Below are 26,060 nucleotides of genomic sequence, written 5' to 3'. Positions count from 1 at the left end.
AATCCAGCGGTGTTTTCAATCCAGCTGGATTCTTGCTGGATTGTCCTGAATCCAGCTGGATCCAGCGCGGATCCAGCAAAATGTGGAACGCAAATAAAATGACGACATTTTTAAGACTTTTTTTTTATTAAGTAACTAGTTTTCCGCCCACGGCTTCGCCCGCGTGAAAAAAGAGCTATTTTTAGGGTTTTCCCAGACATTGTTCGAATTTTTCTCGCCGTAAAAACCATCCAAAGACTTCAATGAACATTTAAAAAAATTGGTCCAGGCGTTGTTGAGGTCTGCGTTTACCAACACATTTTGCGATTCATTACTGAGAATGCCCTTTCGGTTTCCACACTGGTCGGTTTTAGGATCATTAAATAGTGAATAGTAGAATGACCACGACAGCTCTGCCAAGAGCGTAACGAATAAGAAGAAGAAGAAATAGTCATACACCATAGATAAATGTTAACCTCGCACTCGTTCGGTCTCATAAATACGCTCATTTCTTTTTTCAGTACCTTTTCGTAATCTAATTGACCACTTGGCTTTGGCTTTTGTTTATTAAAGTTTTCCTTCTCTCTTTTAAGTTCCATCTCAAGCTCTTGCCTTGAAGTCATTTTACGTACCAGTAACTTCGGAGAGGCGCCGTTCAACGCACAAAACAACAGTGTGCCTACCATGAGTTTACGTTAGGTGAGCTCGCTAGCGAATACGTCAAAAAATTCTATGAAGATTTTATTTCTTGAAAGTAGCCGCTAGGGGCGCTGCACAATATGTCATACATTTAAATGTCATTTTTTTACGCAGTCGCTAGCGAGCACACCTAACGTAAACTCATGGTAGGCACACAGAACGGCAACGTCACCGCGCCGTTTTGAAAATGGCGGCAATTCGAAACTAAGCAACAGAAAATTATACGTTTGCGGACCCGCATCGCTGGATCCAGCACTGTATGCTGGATCCAGCATGTTTAAAAGGGCGCTGGATCCAGCTGGATTGCTGTATGCTGGATCCAGCAATTGCAATCCCTATTTACAGCACAAAAACAAAAATGACAATAAAAAAAGCATAACACAAATAATACTGTTTTACCGCATAATTTAGACATGAATACGTGCTAAATAACATAACCGTCCTTATGCGAAACCGACATGTAATCCGATCTAGCATGTAATGTGCAGTTGCGTCGGTTAATCGTCGCGACTGACGCAGGACCGCCATAATCGTGCATCTTAGCGGTGACTAACAGGATACAACACAAAACAACCCTTATCATCAACACAGCACGGCTAATAATGCACTAAGCTGCACCCAGATGCGGACAGTACATAATATTCAAAGCATCGCCGATAGAATTACATTGTCGCATGATCAATAAATTATTTACAGGTTTGTATAAGCTGCACAGTCAATTGCTTTTATTCGCGTATCTCGTTCATTAAAGATGTTTCAATATTGTGTTACGTTTGTTTTTATGTCAATAAATAATGTTTATAAACAAAAATAATTAAGTGCACGCGCACGGGACTAAATAGCCCCGCGCAACGGAAGGTTCGTTCAACTCACCCGCCAGCGCGAAGTGCACCGTGAGCAGCGCCTCCAGCAGGCGCACCAGCGCGCGCCGGCCCGCGCCCGCGCCGCCGCGCAGCCCCAGCNCAGTGGCGCGGGCTGGCGCGCGCGGCCGCCACCCGCAGCAGCGCCTCGCACAGCGCGCGCAGGCCCGCGCCCGAGCCCTCGTCGCCCAGCGCGCCGGGCGCCGCCAGCGCCGCCCGCACCAGCTCGCAGCTCAGCCTCGCAGACCGGCCCCCAGTCACATCTAGAGGGAACGACTACGCTCAGTGCTGCTGTTACGGATTTAACCGTACTTTACGGGGACCGACTTTCTATTTATTTTATTTATTTATTTTTTATTTCGGCAATATGTAAAAGGTTTTCAACAAGAATTCGAACATAAATAAAATATTAAAATTGCAAAATGGACTGCTCAGCACCGTTCAATGAGCTGTTCAGATGTTTACTAAGTTTACAGCACAAAAACAAAAATGACACAATAAAAAAAACGTAACACAAATAATACTGTTTTATCGCATAATTTAGACATGAATACGTGCTAAATAACATAACTGTCCTTATGCGAAACCGACGTGTAATCCGATCTGGCATGAAATGTGCAGTTGCGTCGGTTAATCGTCGCGACTGACGCAGGACCGCCATAATCGTGCATCTTAGCGGTGACTAACAGGATACAACACAAAACAACCCTTATCATCAACACAGCACGGCTAATAATGCACTGAGCTGCACCCAGATGCGGACAGTACATAATATTCAAAGCATTGCCGATAGAATTACATTGTCGCATGATCAATAAATTATTTAAAAGTTTGTATAAGCTGCACAATTATAAAAATTTATCAGTCAATTGCTTTTATTCGCGTATCTCGTTCATTAACGATGTTTCAATATTGTGTTACGTTTGTTTTTATGTCAATAAATAATGTTTATAAACAAAAGTAATTAAGTGCACGCGCACGGGACTAACTAGCCCCGCGCAACAGAAGGTTCGTTCGACTCACCCGCCAGCGCGAAGTGCACCGTGAGCAGCGCCTCCAGCAGGCGCACCAGCGCGCGCCGGCCCGCGCCCGCGCCGCCGCGCAGCCCCAGCAGCGCCAGCCGCAGCAGCGCCCAGCTGTCGCGCAGCGCCGCGCCCGCCGCCGCCGCGCGGAACCACGGGCTGCACACGCACAGCGTCGCGCACGTGCGCCAGAACGTGCCCACCGTCTTTAGCACCTCCACGTGGTCCTCCACGCACTCCACCGACTCCGCGCCCTCCGCCCCGCGCGCCTCGGGCGCCCGCGCGGGCCCCGCCAGCCCCAGCGCCGCCGTCTCCTCGCTCGCGTCGCACGCCCTCGCGAACTCCTCCTCCGGCAGCCTCAGCCGGTATATCCTGTAGAACTTGTCGTTCATCTCCGCGAGCGACCTGAACAGCATCCGCACCGACGCGAGCTGCCCGACGTCGCGGCGCGGCGACGCGTCCGGGTCGTCGCGCGTCAGCTTGAAGATCTCGACGACTATCGCTATCTCGAGGATCGCGCAGCACTGGTTCGAGAACTCCGGCGTCGACACCAGCTCGAGCACGTAGCTGAGCCCGCCCTTCTGGATGAACTGCTCCGCGAACGGGACCGCGTTCAGCAGGCTCGCGAAGATGTTCAGGCACGACGCCGTCAGGAAGTACGCCGACTCCTCGAGCCGGATCGCGTAGCGGTGCTTCGCGACGATGAACGTCGGGTAGATCACGCCGAACAGCAGCTCGCGCTTCATCTCGGCGCGGCAGCGCGGCGTCACGCGCAGCAGGTGGCCGACGGTCGCGTGCAGGGCCAGCGCGGGGTCGGCGGCGAGCGCGGCCAGCGCGGCGTACAGCACGGCCACGCAGCAGGCGGCGGGCGGGCCGGCGCGCGCGGGCCCGAGCGCGTCGTGGTGGTGGTGCGCGCCGGCCCGCACGCGCGCGGCGCAGGCGCGGTGGCGGGCGCGCGCGCAGGCGGCGGCGTGCAGCACGCGGCTGCGCACGCGCTTCATGGCGGCCACGAGGCGCGCGGCGGCCTCGACGAGCCTCCTGATGAGCGCGACGGCCTCGTCCTCGTCGACGCCGGGGATGCGGATCATCAGCTCGATGCAGTCCTTGAGCAGGCCGCCCTTGAGGCACTCGCTGTACAGCTTGAACTGGTCGGTGAACTCCCGGAGCTTGTCGACGGTCCGGCACTGCATCAGGAGACAGTGGAAGAAGGCGAGGATCGAGTACGCGATCCCGAACACGAATTTGAGCAAATCGTTCGCCTCCGCCTGGCTGGGCGTCTCAATTTTGGCCCGGTTGGGGGTGTCGGTTTTCGTCTGGTACTTTGTGCTGCATTTGCAAATGACGTCCTCGAGCAGTCGCAGCAGCATGGGCAGGATTCCGTTGTTGATCAGTTTGGCGCAGAGGTCGGAATGTATCAGCACCTTGTCCAGCGCCACCATGAGGAGCTCCGTGAGCGCCACCTTGATCCTGGACACCTCCTCCTCGTTCTGCCCCGCGGCGGCCCCGGACCCGGAGGTGAACTGCAGCGAGCAGAGGTTTCGCAGGGAAAAGTTTATGCACTGGACGGATATCTGCGAGCCCTCGGAGCCCGAGAGGCTGCTCTCGGCGCGGCAGAGCTCCTGCAGCAGGTCCGTGATCATGAGGATGAACTCGAAGGCGGAGACGTCCGCGTTGAGTAGTTCGCGGTGCCTGTCGGTCATGAAGTCGTCGGCCTTGGGCCTGGCGCGGCGCGGCGAGTGGTAGGGCTCGCAGGGGTCGGGCGGCGCGGGCGAGCGCAGCGGCGACGTGAAGTAGTCGAAGTCGTCGGCCGGCGAGCACACCTTGATGGTGAGCGAGCGGTTCAGGACCTGCAGCTCGTCGTTGGTGTCCCCCGACTCCGACGACGGCTCGCTCTCTTTTATAGACTTTCGTTTTGATCTCTCACTAGTTTCCGATTTATGTCGTGATCTAAGAGAAAGGAAATTGAATCAATTCACGTTCTACCGAGGCTGACGATGATTATTAGGAAATGTATAACTATACAAGCGTACCTTCCCGTTGTGGAGCCTTTTTCCGATGTGTTTGTCGTGTTGATTTTAGGCGCCGTATTTCCCGAGGGTTTTTGTTTGGACCATATTCTGCGAAGAACGAAAATATGCTGTAATTCATAATTAACATTTTAATGCAATTAAAAGTAACAATGAAGCATTACTTGTTGGAGAAGAGTTGGTGTATGGGCACGCGCGACGGCGCTGGCGAGCAATGCGCAGGAGCGGCGCGGAGCGGCGTGTGGGCGGGGCCCGCGGGGAGCGCCGAGGGAGCCGTCAGCTCGCCGAACACCCACACCAGCACCGAGCTCAGTTGCCGGCAACAGGATAGTCCCTGGAGGTAGTAACTAAGTAAAGTGTCCGCTTGAGTACGGCAAATGAGCGGTTCATTAGGCTCAGCTGCTTAAGGTGGACTTCATAGTTTAATGAGGTAAATCCACCCAGAATGTCAGAAGTTTCCTCCAGGTATTTTGGCAGGTTTCAAGAAATACAATAAACAAGAGTGACTAAATGTATCCTTGTAACTCGTTTCTTCTATTCTATTATTTTTTGTTCTAAGACTGTTCAACTGTTTATGAGTAATTATTTACGAATGTGGTGTAGGGATACATTGTATTTTGTTGAGTTTGCAATATTGTATTACAAGCGAGTCGCATACAGTGGCGCTCGCCAGGCGTTCCTTACATCACATAGAGTACGCCCGCTACCAAGCCACTATTCTGACTGTTCTACAGTGACCTTCGGACTTTCATTCAGTAAACCTTCTGATAGAGTAAAGTAACACTCATAGACTACAGACATTCATACATACACACAGTGTTACAGTGGGTTAGTTTTTATTTCGATTAAATGCAATCGCAACAGTCACTAATAAGCTAGTGAACAGGATTTACAGTATTACGTAGGTGTCAATTAACGCGTGTAGCTCGTAGCATGCGATATGCTCAATCACTCGAGTCCTAGTGCGCTGCGGTCAGAGCATCGAACTCGAATAATTGCACTGGTATCCGGCANTGAGTACGCTCAGGCAAATGAGCGGTTCATTTGGCTCAGCTGCTTAAGGTGGACTCGCCTTTCTAAATCCGCACAGAAGGTCAGAAGTTGTTAAGTTTTGCGGAAATGCAACAAACAAGACGATGAGTAAATGTATCCTTGTAACTCGGTCTGTCAAATTATTATTACTTGTTATAAGACTGTTTAACTTTTTGTGAGTACTTAATTACCTATGTACGAATGTGGATTAGTTTTTATTTCGATTAAATGCAATCGCAACAGTCACTAATAAGCTAGTGAACAGGATATTACGTAGGTGTCAATTAACGCGTGTAGCTCATAGCATGCGATATGCTCAATCACTCGAGTCCTAGTGCGCTGCGGTCAGAGCATCGAACTCGAATAATTGCACTGGTATCCGGCGCAAATGCGTTTGCGATTTATAACATAACAACTCAATTAGCTAGACCTCAAGCCAGGGCAAAGACCTTTAACAAATCTAATTAAGTAATATGGTGGGTATTTATCGCTAGGTTCGAGGACAAGAGCAGCACGAGCTTGGTTTATCTTGTCACCTATTACAACGCTCATCTCTTGACATTTTTATCTTTCCGTTAAAAGTATATTATTAGTTTTAAATGATAAACAAAAATCTAATTTCATAATCGAATTCTCAGCAGTGCCTATTATAATAAACAGTATTTTAGAATTCATAGAAATAACTGCTTACTCAATGTAAAGACTTTTAGAAAAAATATCTTTGGTTCAATATTACATTAATATTACATCTCAATTAAGATGACACAGTGACTGCGTGTAATCAGGCAGTCTCTGCTAGTATCATTAAGATTCTAATTTTAACTCTATCGCGAACACCCTAACAACCACTATATGATAGGGCAACTTAATTATCGGCTGCTAGTAATGATTTTTGCATAATCTATCTTGTTAAACGAGTTAATGGGTGGGCTAGATATGATGGAAAACAATTAATACACAGTGATAGTTTTGTTACATATTTAATTACGGCTGACTGACTAATATACCTAATACCATGCCTAATATAATGACTAATGACCTATAAAAAAAGGCGGACGGAACTCGCGCTACAACAAAAATGTGACGCAAAATTTTGGCGTTTGTCTATTGTGTGAGTGAATTTAGGGATGCCATGTTAGCCAAATCATTTTACCCATTTATTTTAAGAAAAACATAGATCGGCAGATGTTACTTGGAAATGTAGACAGAATTATTCCGTGCCATTTTAAAAGGATGGAAGGTGAATGCGTTGAGGTAGGCGCGAAATTTTCAATGTTCAAATTTTCTTACATTGTTTGCAAGTCAGTGTGTCAGGGTATGTACATAATCTTGATCAAAAATGATTCACGCAGTTACAAATTACGAATTTTGTGTANATACAAATCAGATTTTATAAAATTTATTTTGTATGAAAATAAAAAAAAATTATGATATCTAATTTTTGACTTCACCATACCATTTATATGCCCATGTTAACATGGGCTAGTGTCGGCTCATATACCCATTTACCTAACATCCTGTATATCTCGATCAATTTTCCGCATAGTGTAACTGCGCCATTAGGCTACTTTAAATACTTGTATAATAAACATTTTACTTGAGCAAATTGACTGGCTGAGGTTGGGTTGAAGCTTTGAACCTAATATCTTGATTTATTCATCAACTAACGGTGTTACGTAAGAATTAATTTTACATAATCTTAGAACAGAAGTCGATTAGTTTAAATTGAATTCTTAATGACGTCATCTCTTCAGTCTTACCTGGTTCATCCGAGTTATAATGCAAATATAAAGTATCTATAGAGATGTGTGTGTATGAGACAAGCGAGAAAATTATCACTGTATTCACAAATAGAAATTCACTACTTATGTTTGTCTATCGATTTGAATACCATTGATTATCTCGACATCGACTGAATCTACATACATAAATGTTTTCGATACATAAGACTTGCCAAACAGAGCAAACCAAAGGCACCGATATAGCGATGTTTCAACTAAGTTGACATCACATTGAGACGTGAAATAGTACCTTCCTGGTGATTTTTAATTAGAATACCTATTAGAAATAACGTAGCCTACATACCAGCTTTGTAACGACTAACGAGTAGGGTGGGTACATCAACCTCTCGATTAAAAACCTATTATAACATTCGACAAACTATTTTCGATTAAAATTCAATAAATTCGTATCGTATGTTACTGGTATACGCTTGTCCAGTTTCAGTGATTTTTGACCTATCCGTCAATCTTATATCAATGACTTGCTACGAATAAAAGGTATGAAAAGATCTAACAAACGACTATAGCTTCCCTCTATGATACCGCTTATTATGGTAAACATTTATTATGCAGGTGTCACCATGGAAATATTTGCGAGGAGGTGTGAGGTTCATCGAAGAGGTGCCAAAGAACGGCAGCGGTAAGATTCTGAGGCGATTGTTACGGGATCTACTAAAGAAAAACATGCAGAGCAAACTATAATACGTCTATCAATACCATATCAATGGTACCTAATCAAAATACTTCGAATAAAACAATACTGAAGCTTTCCAAATGCATTTTGACTCTAAAATACCAACTTACCTCATAGTAAGTACCCTATTTATTAAGAGACTTCTTGCTTGCTTGTACTTTTATTCCAGGACATATTTCATTTCCAGTTTTAATAGAATTCTTTGTGGAACTATTACAGCCACATGCTGTGTCTTAATGCTTCGTAAGTGGTCTGGACAGTGCAAGATGTTTTTCGCAATCTTTTCAATTCCATTTTAAGCAACTGTAATGTATGCAATTTTATTGTAATTAATTAAATCCACTGTGGCCAGCAGTGCGAACCCTTATTAAAGGGTATAATAAAGCGAAGGTCGGCCTATTGGAGCCTCCAGCAATAATTGAGCCCCCGCCAGGACGGTTTGATAGCCGCCAACTTACACGGCATTTTATGTAATGTAAATATGTAGTTAAGTCGTATTACTGCTAAAATTACAGCAATACGTGACAACGGTAGGCTTGACTTGATATTGCTACCTGAAGTTATCGCTGGAAAACTAAACAAAGTATCGTATATTTTTTATTTAAAATTAATCAGTAATCGGAATAAGTGAATACTTAAAATAATATCGATTAAATTTACAGATTATTGTCTATGACTCACAGGTTACGGCACTGATGTGTCAGAGACAAGTCATAGACAATATGGAGATAACACATGATTTTAAACGTCAAGTCAATTTGACAAGTCTCACAAATTCTCATCGTCCACGTATTTTGCTAAAATAATTTGTTTCAAAGATTGATTTCAAACTTGTATAAACGTGAAAATAAAGTTGGTTTCATGGGCTTGTTAAATAATGTGTATGATATTATGAACACGTAAGTGATTATGGTGTAATTGTGTATGAAAGTGTTTGTTTACATCTCTGCTGGATTCTAAAAAATCAAGGTATAGGTACAGGCAAGCTGGTGTATCCCAATGTCACAGTATTTTGTTGATGAGGATCCGTCCGACTTTTTTTATAGGTCCATGCCTAATACCAAATTAAATTAACGTATATCTATGTATAATGATTAATAGAAATTGACATACCAGTAACAATTCATCTATAGTCTATACTAATATTATAAAAAGGTAAAGTTTGTATGTTTGTTAAATTGTAAGGGGTAATCTCGGGAACTACTGAACCGATTTTAAAAATTCTTTCACCAATAGAAAGCCACATTATTGCTGAGTGTCATAGGTTATATAAAAAACCGAAAAATTCCACGCGGGCGAAGCGGGTAGAAAGCTAGTAACAAATAAAGAAAGCTACGTGACTGTATGATTGATCATGTTTACTATTCGTTTTAGTTTACATAACCTTGAATTCTGTCAGGGAAAATAGATAATGACAAATGCAATTGAAAATTTTCCTTTCTGAGTGTTCTTTCTTGGAACCGGGCGCTTGTCAACAACCGTTTGTAAACAACGATTTAGGGCACATCGCAAATTATATTGTGTAAAGATAGCATACAATATATCGGCTCTTTGGGCAAGTGCGTATCGGCCGCCTCTCGACGGTGCGCCACTTGACAAATCCGCCGATAGTGGCGCTGAGGTACATCATGTAATTTTAAGGACTTAAACAGTTAAAGCTCGGACACAGCAAGGGTTTTAATGATTACACGTTTTCGCCGGCAAAATGTATTTCACATTCATACTGGAAATTATAATACCCGAATGTAATACAATCCTGTTACGTTGGTACGCACATTGTAATTCATTTATCAGGAGGCCTCATTGGCATTGCAGATATTGGGACACTCATTATCGACGTAAACATTTTTATTTTTAGTTTACCGATAAACGAGGTGTAGATTTAGCTCTTTCATCTGGCTGCCGAGACCGCTAGATTGGCATCAAGTTGTTCGGTGCAGACGTTTCCGTCGGTGACCCGCGATAACCGGCGCGGGCGCATAGCCGCACACGCCTCAAGCCTAGATAACGGTTTGAACACTATGCAATGGTTCTTTTGATTGGTTCTATCGCCGATCTTATTTCATTGGACCTGCTGTTAGAGTCAGTGGCGGATTTACAGTTTTGCCGCCCGTAGGCTAGGGTGGGGTTGGATCTTTATTTAACTTTTTTGAAATCGAGTAAGCGTCATCTGAAATCTACCGCCCCTAGGCCGCAGCCTATACGGTCTATAGACAGATCCAGGACTGGTTGGAGTTAGAATATACCACCTGCCGGGCTAGGATGCATGCCGTGATGTACTGTTATCGAAGTCAAAATATATGGTTAAAATCGATATAATGGCGTGATAAACACTTATCGCGGCGAGCATCCTAGGCCTACTGGTCAGGAAAACTGAAATACATCCTGTATTTGGTACATTGATGATTAGTTAACCGATTTACGAAAGGACCTTATTGAAAATTAAAGAAATGTACGTATAGTATGCCGCAGTGACGCACACTAAAACACCCAAAAACTTTGAGTCTTTTTGAATACACTATTACCATAAGAAATGGAGGACTAAGAACCTTGAGAATGCAAAAAAACACGTGAATAAGCTTTTTGGCACCGTAATGGTGCAGCGTCTCGGCCGACTATGATTCAGCAATAGACTACAATTAGCTGATGATGCTGCCAGATGTATTGGTGGCAGAGACCTGCTGGAGACACTCACCTCGACTCCCAGCGCTCGCAGCAACGCTCGGCGCCGTCATCATCATATCTCAGCCATAGGACGTCCACTGCTGAACATAGGCCTTCCCCAATGCTTTCCATGTTGCCCGGTTGGTAGCGGCCTGCGTCCAGCGCCTTCCTGCTACCATTATGATGTCGGATGCTGCCAAATGTATTGGTGGCAGAGACCTGCTGGAGACACTCACCTCGACTCCGAGCGCGCGCAGCAACGCCAGGCGCCCTATGGCTGAACATAGCCCGGTTGGTAGCGGCCTGCGTCCAGCGCCTTCCTGCTACCTTTATGATGTCGGACGCAGGCCGCTACCAACCGGGCAACATGGAAAGCATTGGAGGATTCCTATGTTCAGCAGTGGACGTCCTATGGCTGAGATGATGATGATGTGGGATATGATGCTCAACTATAATAAGGAAGCTAGATGTTAGTGCTTCCTTCCGAGTGGGTGTTGTGCTCGGGGACCAAGGTCCGATTTCCACCATCTTGGTTTGTCTATATATACTTGGCAGGATATAAAACTCCGTCACCGCGATGCAGGTTTGTATGAGCGGCGGAGTGTGCCATAGTGTAGAGTGACAGCGCCATCTGTTGGTACACAGTTTGTAGTGGCTTATCGTCGGTGTCGCCACACCACTCCCCTCGGAAGAACCGGAGGTGGATGACGTCAGGATGAGCTCAGCAGTCTGTGCGTGATAATGATGGTGATAACCTGCTGGAGACATTCACCTCGACTCCCAGCGCGCGCAGCAACGCCAGGCAGCGCCAGGCCACACCGCCCAGCAGGTAGCGGCGCAGCGTCTCGGCCGCCGGCTGCGCGTTGGTCCGCGAGAACAGGCTGCCCGGCCGCGCCTCCGGTGGCGACTCCGACTCTGTGCATTAATACAGTTAAAATAAACCCACCAAATAACGTTTTTTTATTCCCTTGAAATGTGGTAGGGTAAACTGCCAGTCATTGGACACTTAAGAAAGTTATTGGACAGTTATTTACTGAATATAAAATAGCATTTCTATTTCAATAACTGAGAGATTCCGAATGATGGAGATAAAAGGGCGTTTTTTTAAGGAATATTCATTGTATTTGAAGGAATATTCATTTTAAGAAAATTCAAGGGTTGTTTTGTCCAATGACTGGCAGCGTCCAATGACTGTCGGTTTACCCTAGTGGAAATTATGTGCAGCGACATAATAAGGTAGCAAAAGTTAAAAACGTGCTAGAAAGCAGCATGTTTATCATCATCATTTCAGTTACAACTTCCACTGCAAAATGCGTAGGGCGTTGGCTGTAAGAAGCAATATGCTGGCTCGCAGGTTTGCGCGCTGTTCAGTACCCGTTAAGGTGTTACTTTTTAAAGCTTTTTGCCAGTCGTTCTATGCGTGTAATCTGTGGGTAAGCTATACGCTGAAGACCACCAACGCCCTGCGTGTACAGTATAATAACGCGTTCAGGATGTTGCTGGGGCTGGCACGGTACTGCAGCGCGTCAGGCATGTTTGCCGAAGCACATACTGATGGCTTCCATGCCATTCTTCGGAAAAGGGCAGCCTCTATGCTGAGCCGTGTGCGTGGGAGCTCCAGCGACATTCTGCGCGTTGTAGCCGGCCGAGTAAACTGTCCATTTATCACGCAGTGGGTTCGGCTGCATGTGTAAAATTGATAGTTCCTTTTTTAGTTTTATTTTTATGATGTAAGACTGACTGTTATTGGCTTTTAAATATTTCTCCTTATTGTATGGACTATAGTGTCTGAAATAATCTATTGATTTGATTTGATTAAATCCTCCAATGACTTCCATATACAGGGTGTTAGGTAAATGGGTATATGAGCCGACACTAGCCCATGTTAACATGGTCATATAAATAGTATAGTGAAGTCAGAAAATTGATATCTTCATTTTAATTATTTTATTTTTCATACAAATCGGATTTTATAAAAATTTTTTGTATAAAAATTTAAAAAATTAAAATGATGATATCAAATTTCTGATTTCACCATACCATTTATATGCCCATGTTAACATGGGCTAGTGTCGGCTCATATACCCATTTACCTAACACCCTGTAGACCGGTTGGCCAGCAACCACCGCCTTCCTGACACCTTTATGATCATGTTATCAGACCAAAATATGGAAGCCGTAGTCACAGGGTGTAAGTTTCATCCAAAATACTCAAACCCCACAGTTATCGGACTGTGACATTGAGCTGATGAGTACCTGTAGAATCGAGCAGGCCGCCGGCTTCTGCCTCCGGCGGCGGCGGCGGCGGCGGCGGCGGCAGCGGCGCGGGGAAGTGCGCGGTGATGGATGACGTCACGCGGTGCAGCCCGCACAGCAGCTCGCAGCCCACCAGCGTCACCACGCCGCTCACGGGGCTGCCAGGAGCAATGTGTCGTGTTTGTTACACCAAATAACTCAACAATGACTAAGCCGATTTTAACGATTTCTGATTTGTTGGATTCCTCTTTGTCTTGAATAGCAAAATAACTATTAAAATATCGGAAAATATTAAGTAAAAAAATTAAAACAAAATGGTTAAATTAATGCTACGAGTATTTTCTGTAATTGACACACATCACACATTTATTGATTGGGCGGTATGAATTTCGCCGGGACAGCTAGTTTGAAAATATCACACATTTATGGACTGAGTGGTATGAACTTCGCCGGATCAGCTATATAAATAAAATTAAGAAGAGATTGAAATAAAAAAATAACTCACCAAAATTTTATTAACTCTTTGGGATTAGCGCCATCGTTGACTCGTAGCAAGAATTCGGCCAGAAATAAATCTAGCCACGTTGATTTCTGAAAATTAAGACTCGTTTAACCATGAAACCTTCAGAAGGAGTCATTTAAAATTACTATTGTGACATTATAGGTCGAAAATAGACCGGTTTCTAATTTGAGAAGTAATTTGCATCAATAAACGACATCCGCCCGAGGATGGTACGCCGCAGTTGCAGTTAATAATTTTATTTCAAGGCAATAGGATGACATGCGTTGTATGGACTATCATCCACTATCCAGATGAGCCTGAAAGATAGTATTGTAATATGCGGTTCATTTTTCTAATAAGTGTATTTAATAAAAATAAAACATACGAGTGATTGAAATGATTTTTCTTTCACTGAGGTAAAGATTTTATATTCGTAGTTATTATAGTCAAAGCGGAATAGACGCTTGTACATTTATGCAAATAAATAAGGAGTATGTGTAAGCTCACCTCGTATGTACCGGTTTCAGACTTGAAGAAGTGCTCCCAGTATATCTTAAGCGCATCGGGCTCCTCCTCAGCCGCCATGGCTGCTCTGCTTTCGTCCGGTCAGCGTTTGACAACTAGGAATATTAATCAGTTACAATTATATGTATATGATTTGAGCAAGGGCCCATGCACACCATAGTTTCAGGCGCAGTCGACGCGAGTTTCATGAACGCGCGTTGGCTGATTGTATAGCAATCAGCCAATTTTGCTTTACTGCATATATTTGTGTATATTGAATCCACATATTATACTGATTGCTATAATATCGCGCGCACAGCGCGTTTTCATTCATGAAATGCGCATCGACATTCATGAAAAGGCCCTTAAAGTGTACCCTTAAATAAATTTCTGTTAGGCCTTGTGCAAACCCCCTGTACGAGTGCAAGTGTATAATCCTAATCTGTAGGTTTTCTAAGCACGTTATCGAGTAAACTGGTAGATAATACACAAGTGCGTAAATACGATAAATGCTCACTTTTGTCAATACAGCACTTATCGCACAGTAAATACGGCAGCTTGACAGCTTCAGTATTATTATCGATTATTCAATACCTCAACATTCGTGTATGAGGACCATCAATTATTGTCTTCGAATGCCGGATACGTTGTACATAACTTCACGGTTTCGAAGTTTCGATCGAAGTTTGGAATCACTTCATAAATATTAAGTACGAGTGAAACCAATGGATGGGAATAACGCGTTCCAATTTCTTCAGAACACTTAGATTTTCTTAGTTGATGATATCAGTATTCGAACCTGGGGCCTACACATTTACAAAATTAGCTGTATTTAGTAATACTTACCGTTTTCAAAGTTATTTGCACACGTCGTGTAAGTGCTTGCTTTATTGAAAAAGAAAACAACATTTTCATCATGTTGAGTTTAATCTTCAGCTAGTCTAGCTAGGGAAATAAAATGACTTGGCGCAGAATGTGACTATTAATGCACAGCTGAAGATTGCAATCGAAAGTGGCTTGTTATTGGTAATAAACAGTAACCGTATGAGTTGCCACTCGCATGAGTAGTCGGCATCGGCACAAATAAACACAAATTCCGTGAAAGTCAAGCAGTCAGTCGTCTTTTCAGTTATGAAACTACTACACTAATACTTTACGAAATATTTACGGGGCGGATTTCGTACTTATGTCACGCTTAGATAGATAGTAACGGTAACCCAAATATCTACCCTTTGTTTACTTTAGGTCCAGAAGATTAACTGAAATGAAGCTACTAAGTTTTGCAGAATTAATTCCCCAAGGGTATGGTCTGCTCGTGAACCCTTCTATTACGTTACAGAGCAAATAATCATTACCTATCTATAGTATAGTGGCGGAAACGTGAGTAGAAGCTTAGTGGCGCGAATGGGTATGAAGACGTAGATGCAATGGCAGCCACTTAGTCCCACTGGGGGGCAACACAGCCTTGATACTGGCTGCTGTCGCTGCTAATCCCACGTTCATTGACAGATGCACACGCTCCCGCGCTCCCGCGACGCGCGCTCCGCCGGCCACTGGCCACTGGCCACTGAGCCGGGAAACCTTATCATCGCGGTCGTTTTGTTATTTATTGGATAGTAAGGAGACTACAGATAATTCTGACCGTATGACAATGTTATCTTTAATGTGCGAGAGTCTCATATTCTGTATTACGAAATCGCCAATTAGAAACGAACCAGTTTTTACAATGTTAACGACTCGCCCCAGCTTCGCCCGATTCTGATCATATTTTTCACACTTGTGTGATTTTGCATGCCTATTTGTTGATTCGAAACTCATTTCAGACATGGAAAAAACGAAAACGCAATTACGTTTCATTGATTGAAGTAGGGTATGAAACTAAATTGGTAATAAAAATGTGATACTTGATGCAAGTTATGACCAATGACAGATATAGTCTCAAACTTAATTATGATAATAAGTATTAGAAATGCATAAAACATGTTATTTGTCGGCCGTTTGGTGTAGTGGTTCAGAGTCGGCCGTTTGGTGTAGTGGTTCAGAACGGACTACTATGCCGAGAGGTCCCGGGTTCGATTCCCGGCCGGGCAGAAATTGAAATGATGAATTTTAATTTCTGTGACGGGTCTGGGTGTTACTATGTATAATATGTATGTATTTAAAAAAAAAAAGTATATAAGTAGTGTATCCGTCAAGCTAGCACCCATAACACAAGCATTAAGTTGCTTACTTTGGGGCTAGCTGGCGCTGTGTGAAATTGTCCAAAGATTTATTTATTTATTTATATTGGTATAAAAAATATTATCTTTTTATAAGCTAAAGATAAAATTACTATTTCTCCTCTATTTATCTAAAATTTCAATAGGTATTCAAGATCTTTTAGTGGATAATAATTTAACCACAATAAGTAAAATAGTGAAACTATTTTTGAAATTAATTATAACTGCATCATTTACATTATGCAGATTTTTGATATTTTGCAAATTTCCAATCTCTGAAGTTAAAATGAGATCATTTCACAAGATAAATTCATTGTTATTTATTTATTTTAGGAGGACCTGGGATTACATAGTTAGTATTCCATAATAATATTATTTATTCCATAATATTCAATTTTACATAACAGTCATTAGAATACTATTGTCAAGTATAATAATGCTTATTTATTACACCACCTCAAATAATCAAAATTGAACTTGATCAAAAGTTGACACTAAATAAATTAACATCAACAAATACAAAGACGCAGTCAAGGGATTATTTACATGACTATGAACAAATATCTAACAAGTGCTGAGGAGCTGCCGGCTTTAATTAAGTGGACTATCAGACGAGTTGAACAATTTGTCTTGTGAACGAAACAAGAAAGTAAAATTAATGGATTTAAATGAATATGCCATAATTGATAATTAACTGTGCAAGTCGCAACCACAACTGGCATTAAAGTTAGGCAGTTATTTCAGTGCAAGTGATAATATTTATTCTTCTTACCTTGATAACAATTTTAGATGTTTTAGTTTTTTTAACTTTTAGTAAGATTTCTGTGTTGTTTACTCCATGTGTCACGTTGAGTACATTTTTGTAACAATAATTACAAATAAATTATGTCTCGAAAACATAAACAGTATTAAATCTAATCTAGATTTTGTTTCAGGGGAATTAGTCACATTAATTAACTAGGTAATAAAGAATATACTTAGCATTAAGATTGATGCAAATGCAGGGGTGTGAAATCAGGAAACATTACAATAGTATTACGGTGTATTTTATTTAACTTAAGTACCGACTGAAAAGTTTTCACTTACCTGATAAACACCGAAATATTATTTTTGTTTCAGTCTGCCAATAATTATGGACTAAAAATATTGTTTGAGTGATTTTATTTTTTATCAGAATTTACACGTAATTATTCAGTGAAACTATATTAGTAATTAAAAAATTAAAACAAGAGTTCATAAACACAACCTCAAAAAAACTTTTTGGCACGTTTGACACTATTGACAGTAGTGAGTAGACCCCGTTTTGGTCCGATTACCAGAGCCCCGATTACGGTAACTTTTATAACGTCTACAATCCAGACGCGTTTCTGATTCTGCGATACGATTGGTCAAAACAGCTGACGTACGCTGTTGAACGACCAATCGTATCGCAGAATCGAGAAGCGTGTCTGGATTGTTGACGTTAAAAGTTACCGTAATCGGGGCTCAGTACGTACAAACTACAATCAGTTTACAATACCATGTTTTGATTAACTTCAAAAGTTTAAACTCACAGAACTATCGGCTTTTAACTTTAGATTCTTAGATTATTAATCTAAGTTTAGATTAATCTAAGCTTTTAACGCACAAAATGATTCGATTTTGTAGTGTTTGATCAAATAAGTAATTTAAAATAACTTTTTTCCATTGAAACAACTTGAATTTTAAGTTTAAACGTCAATAATAAAATTTAACATTAAAAGAAAAGGGCTTTGGATTCAAATCGGAACACATTCAAATGGGAGAGTTTGGCCGAAAATACTTACCGCTAGTAAGAAAAATGGCGTCATTTAAGCAGTATAGCCTGACCAGTGGGTCTAGTCAAAATGCCATCGCAAACCAATGTGAAGTTTTCACTAATGTCAGTCGCCGCGTCACCAGTGATTCGATTCGATCGGAAAATGGCAGCCAAAATGCACATTGAACCACCAACGACGCGGCGATATAAAAGTTCATTCAAAATCGAATAAAAGTTAAAAAATGTCTATGACTTTGCGATTGTTTTTACTTTTTCTAGTTTTTTTTTTTAAATTAGTTTCTGCTCTCTGTTTACGTCTATGCTTCGCTGTCAAACTAGCTGTCAAAACGACATCGCGATACGGATTTGTCAAAACAGCCTTAGGGTGGGTTGCACCATCTTAGTTTAACTTTGACAAACGTCTAAAATCTGTCAAACTCCATACAAAAAACACCGGTTAACGTCATAGTTACGTTTAAAGTTAGGTGGTGCAACTCACCCTATTGGTTTTCGATCGAATCCAAGCTTATCACCGGGGTTTTAGTAATCGCAATGAAAATGGCGGGTGTTGCGATTCGATTCGATTTTGATTGAGTCTTAAATGCATGTTGGCTAAGCCTTTGTATGGGAAATTTCAAACCAGTCTTTCGATTATCGATAGGTAGGGCTTTGCGATTCGATTTTTTGCCGTTTGACTAAGCCTTTTTTGTTATCGACCTCTTTTGCGATTTGTTTATTTGTTTGCGACTGGTTTGCGATGGGTTTGCGATTTTAAAGTGCGTTTTGACTAGACCCGCAGGAACATAAAAACCCTGGCATAGAGGCGCGTCAATTGCATTTGATAGTGCAACACTGAGTACAGTCGTAGTACCTGTGTTAAATTAATAGGCTAACTTTATGTATCACGATTCAGGATTACGGGCTAATTTGATATTTTCATAAATTAACGAAAAAATATTATTATAGGTAATCAGGTTTAAATAAATTAAATGAAACCATCAATCGAGTTAGTAGGATTTATTTTATTATTCATCAATAATCAAATTCAGAACTTGAATATTCAACTGCAATGTCTGCTCATGAACGCTTCAAACTCGGTACTTCTTTCCCAATTCCATAAAATTCAACACTTACAAAGTGACAAAAAACTTTAAAATAGGTAGTTGAAACAAACCACAGCTAATTTTCATAGTGGACTGTACTATACGATAAACATGTCAGTAAATTTGACAACCTTTGTCGAAAACATTATTCAATGAAAATATTGTCCGAACCCTTAGTATTTCTCTTCGACAAATACTTTAACACATTGTGAACCTCTTTTCTTTCACGACTAAAAAGATTTTAGCAATTTAATTCACAAAATCAATTGCGCACATTTAAAATAAAGTTTGTTTATACTTTGACAGCAATAGACTGACATGCAAGGTGACATGTCAATGAAGTTTTCAATTACTGTTGCCATTAAAAGAAATTAGTACCATTAGTTTTCCGCAACATGGCGAGGGTTTTTATGTTCCTGGTCAGGCTATAAATGCTAACATTGCTAAAAAAATGTATGGGAAAACGTCACTATTGAAGTTAGCAAACGTATCCTCGCCGAAAACATGTTAAAGTTTTCGGTTTTGATAACAATTTCTAACAAATTCTATTTTCGGCTAAACGCCCCCAATGCCAAAGATAATAAAGCGAAAGTGTAGAAACTACAATGAACTGTCCCACCCGTGACATTGACAGGGGGGCGCCACCGTCAATGCAACGAACTGTCACAGGTGACCGAGTTTCTTCCGCCACTTCTTCTCAGCACCAGCTCATAAATGTTGTCCCGAAGTGGTGGTAGGGCGAGCTATATTTGGGACGTGTTCAAGTGCTCTGGAAAAGGCCTATCCATATTATCTGTGGGCGGTGTGGGCCTATCAATGTACTGAATAAACTTTCATTTCATGTCCCACCCGTGACATTGACAGGGGCGGGCCACCGTCAATACCGGATAGCGGGTTCCGATTTTTGCCACGGTTGGAACTTTAATGGTTGAACGATATGTGGAACGTACTATATTAAGGGACATTTATATGTACTATAGACATAAAGATGAACTTCACTAAACTGTCCCACCAAACACATTGACAGGGGGGCGCCACCGTCAACACCGGATCGCTAGTTCCGAGCTAGTTGTTGAAAAGTTTTTTGTAAAATAGTTGAACGAGGAGCGCGGTAGCGCCCCCTGTCAATGTGTTTGGTGGGACCATAGGGTAGGACGGTAGGGGGGTGTGATGGTGAGGGACCTCCACGTGGTGCACCCTGGGCAACGTCCGCGTGTTCTGTCACGCGGGCGGCTGACTCTTCACCTGCGCGGCAGGTTACGTCAACTCGGCGGGCCTGTCGGGCAACCCGTAACCCCCCAACGGAGGGGGGCCGGGGGTCCCGGCTACGGAAGCTGGGGCCAAGACAAGGAAAAGTCTCTAAAACCCTCAAACGCCAAGGTGTGGAGCGGGCCGAAGAGCGATATTGGGTCTTCATAGGCTCGATATGGTCAGCGGAGTAACGTCGGCCATTACCGCTCCCGGGAGTAAGGTGGGGCAGCTGCGCCCGCAAGCAGAGTTATATAATGGACAGTGCTCAAACGAATAATGTTACCCGGGCGGGTCCCAGCCAAGCTGGGGAATCCCGTGGCTGCCCTCAGGGTAGTCGGCCTCATGTATACGGGGAGGCCAAGCCTGTTCTACAGTCCTCTGTGGCTGCTTATGTAAATAGTTTAAAGGAGAAGGAGAGCGGCAATGCCGATATAAATATTGTAAATAGTAGTTCTGTAAATAGTGGTAGTGTAAATATGGAAGTTTGTACAAACACTGTACATAAAGACGAATGCGGCGATGCCGCAGACCAAAACAAAGGTGGAATCGACTCCCGATTTTTCGCGAGTCGTAATTACATAGAGGATACTGACCAAGAGGGCAACGCTTCTGACACATCATTTGCGTCGATCGCGTCAGCCTCATCTCGGCCCATTTCACAGGCTAGTTCGCGCACTTGCTCAAGGTCGTCGTTGAGACCTAAGCTGCAGCGAGCAGCAAAAAAGCGGAGAGAAGAAGATGAGACACAAGGCTCTGACTCTGTTGCTTCGCCAGCAAAAGTAGCGAAAACGCCAAACACAGCCCGCAGAGGGCCAGGCAGGCCGGCAAAGACAGGTGCGAGCACATCACGCGCGTTCGCTGATGATCAGGTGGTGCAAGAGCGTAAACGCCCGAAATATATGGAGGCAGATGAAGAAGCGGAAATCTGGACCAAAAAGTTGATTCAGATGCGCTCCCAAGCGGAGTACAAGGCCAGTCAACTGTCGACGGAGGAAGTGTTGGAGCACATTCGTACCAGCGCGGATGCCGTCGTATTTGCGTACAAAAGGTGCGAAAACATATCAGGCCCCTTCAAAAGGACATTCAAAGAGTCCGCTACTAACATTGCGGGGGCCATTGCCGCACTTCTGGAAAGATCATCTCCAAATGACGAGATAAGACAGCTAACAGCTGCCAATAAAAAGATGAAACAGGAGCTTGAGGAACTCCGCAAGGAATTCCAAGCCCTGAAAGAGCGTAGCACCGGCAGTAATTCCGGTTCCACTCTAACACAAACTCAACCGGACAAGGAAGAGCTGACTCGTGACATAATGGTTCAAGTTGGAACCATGGTGAATGCGCGCATTGAGGCGTTGCAGCCCCGGCTTATGCCGGAAGAGCGTCTCCGGCCCCCACTAGCGGCAGACAGACGCAGGAAGGCAGACTTTCCACCCCTTTCATCCAAATCAGTGACGGCCCCAGTGGTGGTACCTATAGCAGCTCCAAAGGCTGCCTCAAAAACACCCAAAGTCGTAGCGAATAACTCGGAGGCAGTTCCCCCTAAACCTGCACCCAGAAAAGCCTCAACAGCCAAAACTGGGACTTAGGGTGGGTTGCACCATCTTAGTTTAACTTTGACAAACGTCTAAAATCTGTCAAACTCCATACAATAAACACCGGTTAACGTCATAGTTACGGTCAAAGTTAGGTGGTGCAACTCACTCTATTGGTTTCGATCGAATCGAAGCTTATCACCGGGGTTTTAGTAATCGCAATGAAAATGGCGGGTGTTGCGATTCGATTCGATTTTGATTGAGTCTTAAATGCATGTTGGCTAAGCCTTTGTATGGGAAATTTCAATCCAGTCTTTCGATTATCGATAGGTAGGGCTTTGCGATTCGATTTTTTGCCGTTTGACTAAGCCTTTTTTGTTATCGACCTCTTTTGCGATTTGTTTATATGTTTGCGACTGGTTTGCGATTTTAAAGTGCGTTTTGACTAGACCCGCAGGAACATAAAAACCCTGGCATAGAGGCGCGTCAATTGCATTTGATAGTGCAATTACACTGAGTACAGTCGTACCTGTGTTAAATTAATGGGCTAACTTTCATCAACATCAACAGCCCTTTACAGTCCACTGCTGGACTATGAGCCTCCTCCACTATAGTGGAGGGTTTTGCCATAATCTCCACGCTTGGCAGGCGGGTTGGAGATCGCAGTTTAAAAGATTGATGTTTTTCAGAGAGCGCTGCTGCCCATTCTCTGTTTGATGTGTAGTCCCTAAGTCGCCTCTTACGACACCCGCGGGAAGAGTAGGGGTTGGTGAGTGAATGGGCTAACTTTATGTATCAGGATTTAGGATTACGGGCTAATTTGATATTTTCATAAATTAACGAAAAGATATTATTATAGGTAACCTGGTTTAAATAAATTAAATGAAACCATCAATCGAGCTAGTAGGATTTATTTTATTATTCATCAATAATCAAATTCAGAACTTGAATATTCAACTGCAATGTCTGCTCATGAACGCTTCAAACTCGGTACTTCTTTCCCAATTCCATAAAATTCAACACTTAGAAAGTGACAAAAAAAAATTAAAATAGGTAGTTGAAACAAACCACAGCTAATTTTCATAGTGGACCGTACTATAAAATATAGATGACCCACGCTGAACTGTCCCGCCAAACTCAATGACAGGGGGGCGCTACCATCGTTCAACTATATGGTTTCCAACATAACGAACCCAAACTAAATGCGATTACGCCGTTTCGTTTAGAAGTTCCTATGGCCACCTCCACACTCTATCCAGCTCAATGATACCATAATATTGCAATGTCATCGTACTTACATAAGTATACCAAATTTCAGCTCAATTGGTTAAGGAGAACTGGTTTTAAATTCAATTGCAAGATTTATCCCATACTAACTAACAAGCGAAATGCTTGTAAAAATGGTACGCATATCTTTTTTGCGACTAGTCTTCTTAGAGTATTATACCATTTTGGAATCTTGGATAGTTGCGTCAACTTTATAAAAAACTTGCCGCAGTAGTGTTCATACTGTTTTTTTACAAAACGACGAGTCAAAGTGGGGTGAAAGTAAAAATCGTTCAAAATTTTAAGGAAATATCATATTTTGATTGACTTTTGTGTAAAAACTGCAAGGATTCTGAGGGTTTTAAGAATTGCAGTGGACAGCAGCACTACTTAAGTTGCCGATACAAACAAAAAAACAGAAATATTTGAAAAATTGTGGGCGTGGTAATGTAAAATATCATAAGGGGTGTCAATTTTCGACGAATTTCATAATTTATTGTGTAACTTAAAAAATAATTGAGATAGATTTTTTTTCTTATTTTTCCTAAAGTAGTCATGACTATGTCCAACCTGCGGCGCCGGCTTATCCTTGAATTTTGGGACACGTTGTATGTGCTCGTTTTCACCATCAATCCAAAATTTTTATGGTAACACATGACAGGAATTTTGATTTCATTGGGGTCACTTAAAAATTAGGGATTGATGGTGAAAACGAGGAAGACTTAAGAATATTGCCACTTCAGGCAGTGGTTGACACTGCCGATTGTTGCTTCAATCAAAACGTTTTCTATCGAAGAGTGCCTAATATTTACGACAATGTACAGTCATTATTACTGTTACCGTAATTATGCATCATGCAAAAAGTTACGTGTAAAAGCGTCTTCTATTACAAAAATAGTACGAGGAAATGAGGCAGGCCACGTGATGTAGCTGCTCTTGACATCCGTAGGAGGGGACGCAGACGTATGACGTATGAAAGGATGTTACCGTCATATCGTCGGACTGCTTTTAAAATATCCGAGCGGGAGAACTCTAAAGCCATCACGGGTATATTGCTTCCCGTACTCAGGTTACAAGAGCGCGTCTCTTGTGGTATAACAGTAGTACAAAGGCAGTAAACTTACTAACTTAGTCTTACATTCAGCTGCAGGCTACAGCCGGGCTAGGAAGAGCGTCGTGATAAATCTTATCGATAATTTTAGACGACAAATGTATGGGCTTATCGCTTAAAATCGATAAAATGGCACGATAAACACTTATCGCGGCACGACTCCTAGGCCTACAGGTCCTATGGTACTAGGTAGGTAGGTACGTGTTTTTGTACGTGAACTATGGAAGATGACATCACACGGCTTATTCATTCTTAATCATAAAATAAATTTTGTCCTATGATTGGTAAAAATATTAAAATTCTCTTTAATTCAAAAGCCTCTTTAATCTTGAAATTGAATGAAGTTTTGACCGACTCTCAAATGGCACTCTAGAATAAAGCGTGGTGAGTAGTTGAATAGAATTATTTAGACCAATCAATCATAACTTGGGTTAATATTAGAGAGTAATTTCAGAATAGGTACGATCCTTAGTTTCAGACGTTAAGTATTCAGTTTTCAGGCGGAGTTTTGCGATTAAAGGTGGCACATTTATTAACCTGACTGTATCAACTTGAGGCGGTCAGTATTCTTTGTATCCATACTGCACTCACACATAACCGCACCGTAACGTAAACGCTTCTCCTCGCGATTGACTGCGCGTGGAAGGCGATGATAGCTCACGAAAGGCGATAAGTACGGTCACGGTAATACTAAGAGTAGTACGGTGTTGATCCCTTTCCGAGTTGATAAGTCTGCTATAAAATTATTCTCTCTTCTCTAATTTTTATTTTTTTATTATTTATTTTCATTAAATCTAAAAAGTTCGAGTCCGTGATAATGACACATTATGTAATAAACATTTTGGTCATATTGAACTTTCTGTACATATCTTCATTGTGCGACCACTCGGTGCTTTTCACCACCTTTTCAACGTTTTGTTTCATAAAAATCTAAACCTATTATCCTGCACACAATGTGGTGACCACGCAAGTTGCTGCTGGGAAAGCTAAAATAAGGCTGAGTTGCACCATCTTACTTGAACTTTGACAAACGTCAAAAATCTGTTAAAGTCCATAGAAAAAACAGCGGATATCTTTAAAGTTACGGTCAAAGCTGGTGGTGCAACTCAGCCTGAGTCTTGTTTTCAATTGCGAATGTAGCAAAAATTTACACAAGTTTTCATTCTGATATGCACGAATTTTCTAGAACATCATACGTAAAATGATTCATTGATTTAAGGTTAACGAAAATAGCTATTCCAAACTGTGTTTGAACCAAAAAAAATATCTTTCTTTCTTTATTTTTATAGCTAATTGAATGGGTTGTTAGGGCCAGCATTCAATTTTCGTCAATCGTTTCAAATAGTTATTCTTTGGAATTACTATTTCATGGTGTCAACCATCCAGTTTCCATGAAACTTTTAATCCACCAAAAGGCGAACAACCAGGCCACCCCATTGTATTCACCGTCCAGTCCATAACTTTTCCAATTTGTCTGTTATTGTACAGAAAGCATGGTCACATTGCTCGACAAACCGTTGGCAGCCCTTTGTGTTGAAAAGGAGGCTTTGTTCAGAACAGCCACGCAACCTGACCGACTTATGCGTTCTTTTTATGTTTTCCACAAAAGTGGGATTTGTTTCCCTGTTTCTGAGTCCCGGTGAGCCGGGGTAGGTTCTCATGAAATTTAAAGATTAGTGCATCTGCACTTATCTACAATAATGTTTTGGTGTTATCATTTTGTATGGCACTAAACAGTTTGATCTTTGAGAGAGAATTTTATAGAGTTCAATAGCAGGGAG

The 26,060-nt window shown here is 42.4% G+C and overlaps 1 protein-coding gene across 1 annotated transcript in view; it reads right to left on the bottom strand.

The window, feature by feature from the left end:
* LOC114361336 (uncharacterized) overlaps positions 1 to 15,599 on the bottom strand; it is a 53,630-nt gene extending 38,031 nt beyond the window's left edge. Inside the window, exons 1-10 of the mRNA XM_028316335.1 lie at positions 15,376 to 15,599; positions 14,024 to 14,136; positions 13,520 to 13,605; positions 13,015 to 13,172; positions 11,531 to 11,673; positions 4,752 to 4,921; positions 4,591 to 4,677; positions 2,562 to 4,507; positions 1,552 to 1,801; positions 504 to 591 (exon numbers count right to left, since the gene is read on the bottom strand). Of these exons, the coding sequence (XP_028172136.1) occupies positions 504 to 591; positions 1,552 to 1,801; positions 2,562 to 4,507; positions 4,591 to 4,677; positions 4,752 to 4,921; positions 11,531 to 11,673; positions 13,015 to 13,172; positions 13,520 to 13,605; positions 14,024 to 14,101 (3,006 nt within the window). The 5' untranslated portion in view covers positions 14,102 to 14,136; positions 15,376 to 15,599. The remainder of the gene's footprint in view (positions 1 to 503; positions 592 to 1,551; positions 1,802 to 2,561; positions 4,508 to 4,590; positions 4,678 to 4,751; positions 4,922 to 11,530; positions 11,674 to 13,014; positions 13,173 to 13,519; positions 13,606 to 14,023; positions 14,137 to 15,375) is intronic.
* Positions 15,600 to 26,060: the final 10,461 nt, after the last annotated feature.

Source organism: Ostrinia furnacalis, unplaced genomic scaffold (assembly GCF_004193835.3).
Source record: "Ostrinia furnacalis isolate ACB-3 unplaced genomic scaffold, ASM419383v2 OfSCF0373, whole genome shotgun sequence".
Classification (NCBI taxonomy): domain Eukaryota; kingdom Metazoa; phylum Arthropoda; class Insecta; order Lepidoptera; family Crambidae; genus Ostrinia; species Ostrinia furnacalis.
This window is presented reverse-complemented; position numbering and strand designations above follow the sequence as displayed.